This window comes from Nanorana parkeri, unplaced genomic scaffold, assembly GCF_000935625.1.
Source record: "Nanorana parkeri isolate BGI_ZX_2015 unplaced genomic scaffold, ASM93562v1 scaffold4108, whole genome shotgun sequence".
NCBI classification, from domain to species: Eukaryota; Metazoa; Chordata; class Amphibia; order Anura; family Dicroglossidae; genus Nanorana; species Nanorana parkeri.
In genome coordinates this window covers 1554-1812 of record NW_017310375.1, presented here as the reverse complement: position 1 = coordinate 1812, position 259 = coordinate 1554, and the positions used below count along the sequence as shown (strand labels likewise).

At 48.6% G+C, this 259-nt stretch overlaps 1 protein-coding gene across 1 annotated transcript in view; it reads left to right on the top strand.

The window, feature by feature from the left end:
- LOC108803731 (DNA-directed RNA polymerase II subunit RPB1-like) overlaps positions 1–259 on the top strand; it is a gene marked incomplete at its 3' end in the record, with an annotated part of 7955 nt that overhangs the window by 6477 nt on the left and 1219 nt on the right. The window contains exon 8 of the mRNA XM_018575550.1: positions 1–181. This exon is cut by the window's left edge and continues 11 nt beyond it. Within this exon, the coding sequence (XP_018431052.1) occupies positions 1–181 (181 nt within the window). The remainder of the gene's footprint in view (positions 182–259) is intronic.

Sequence of the window (259 nt, the reverse complement as noted above, 5' to 3'; positions counted from 1 at the left end):
CCACGTGGTGTTGGGTGCAATGATTGAATGTTTCCTGCGTTGTTCTAGGTTGCAGGAACTGGTGAGACGAGGGAACAGTCAGTATCCGGGAGCCAAATACATCATTCGAGATAACGGAGATCGGATAGATTTGCGATTCCACCCCAAACCCAGCGACCTTCACCTGCAAATTGGTTACAAGGTGGGGCAATAGTCCGAACGGGGTCTCTACCTGCTCAGTGTTATAAAAGGTCTCTCCATCTAAAACCGTCACTTCAAT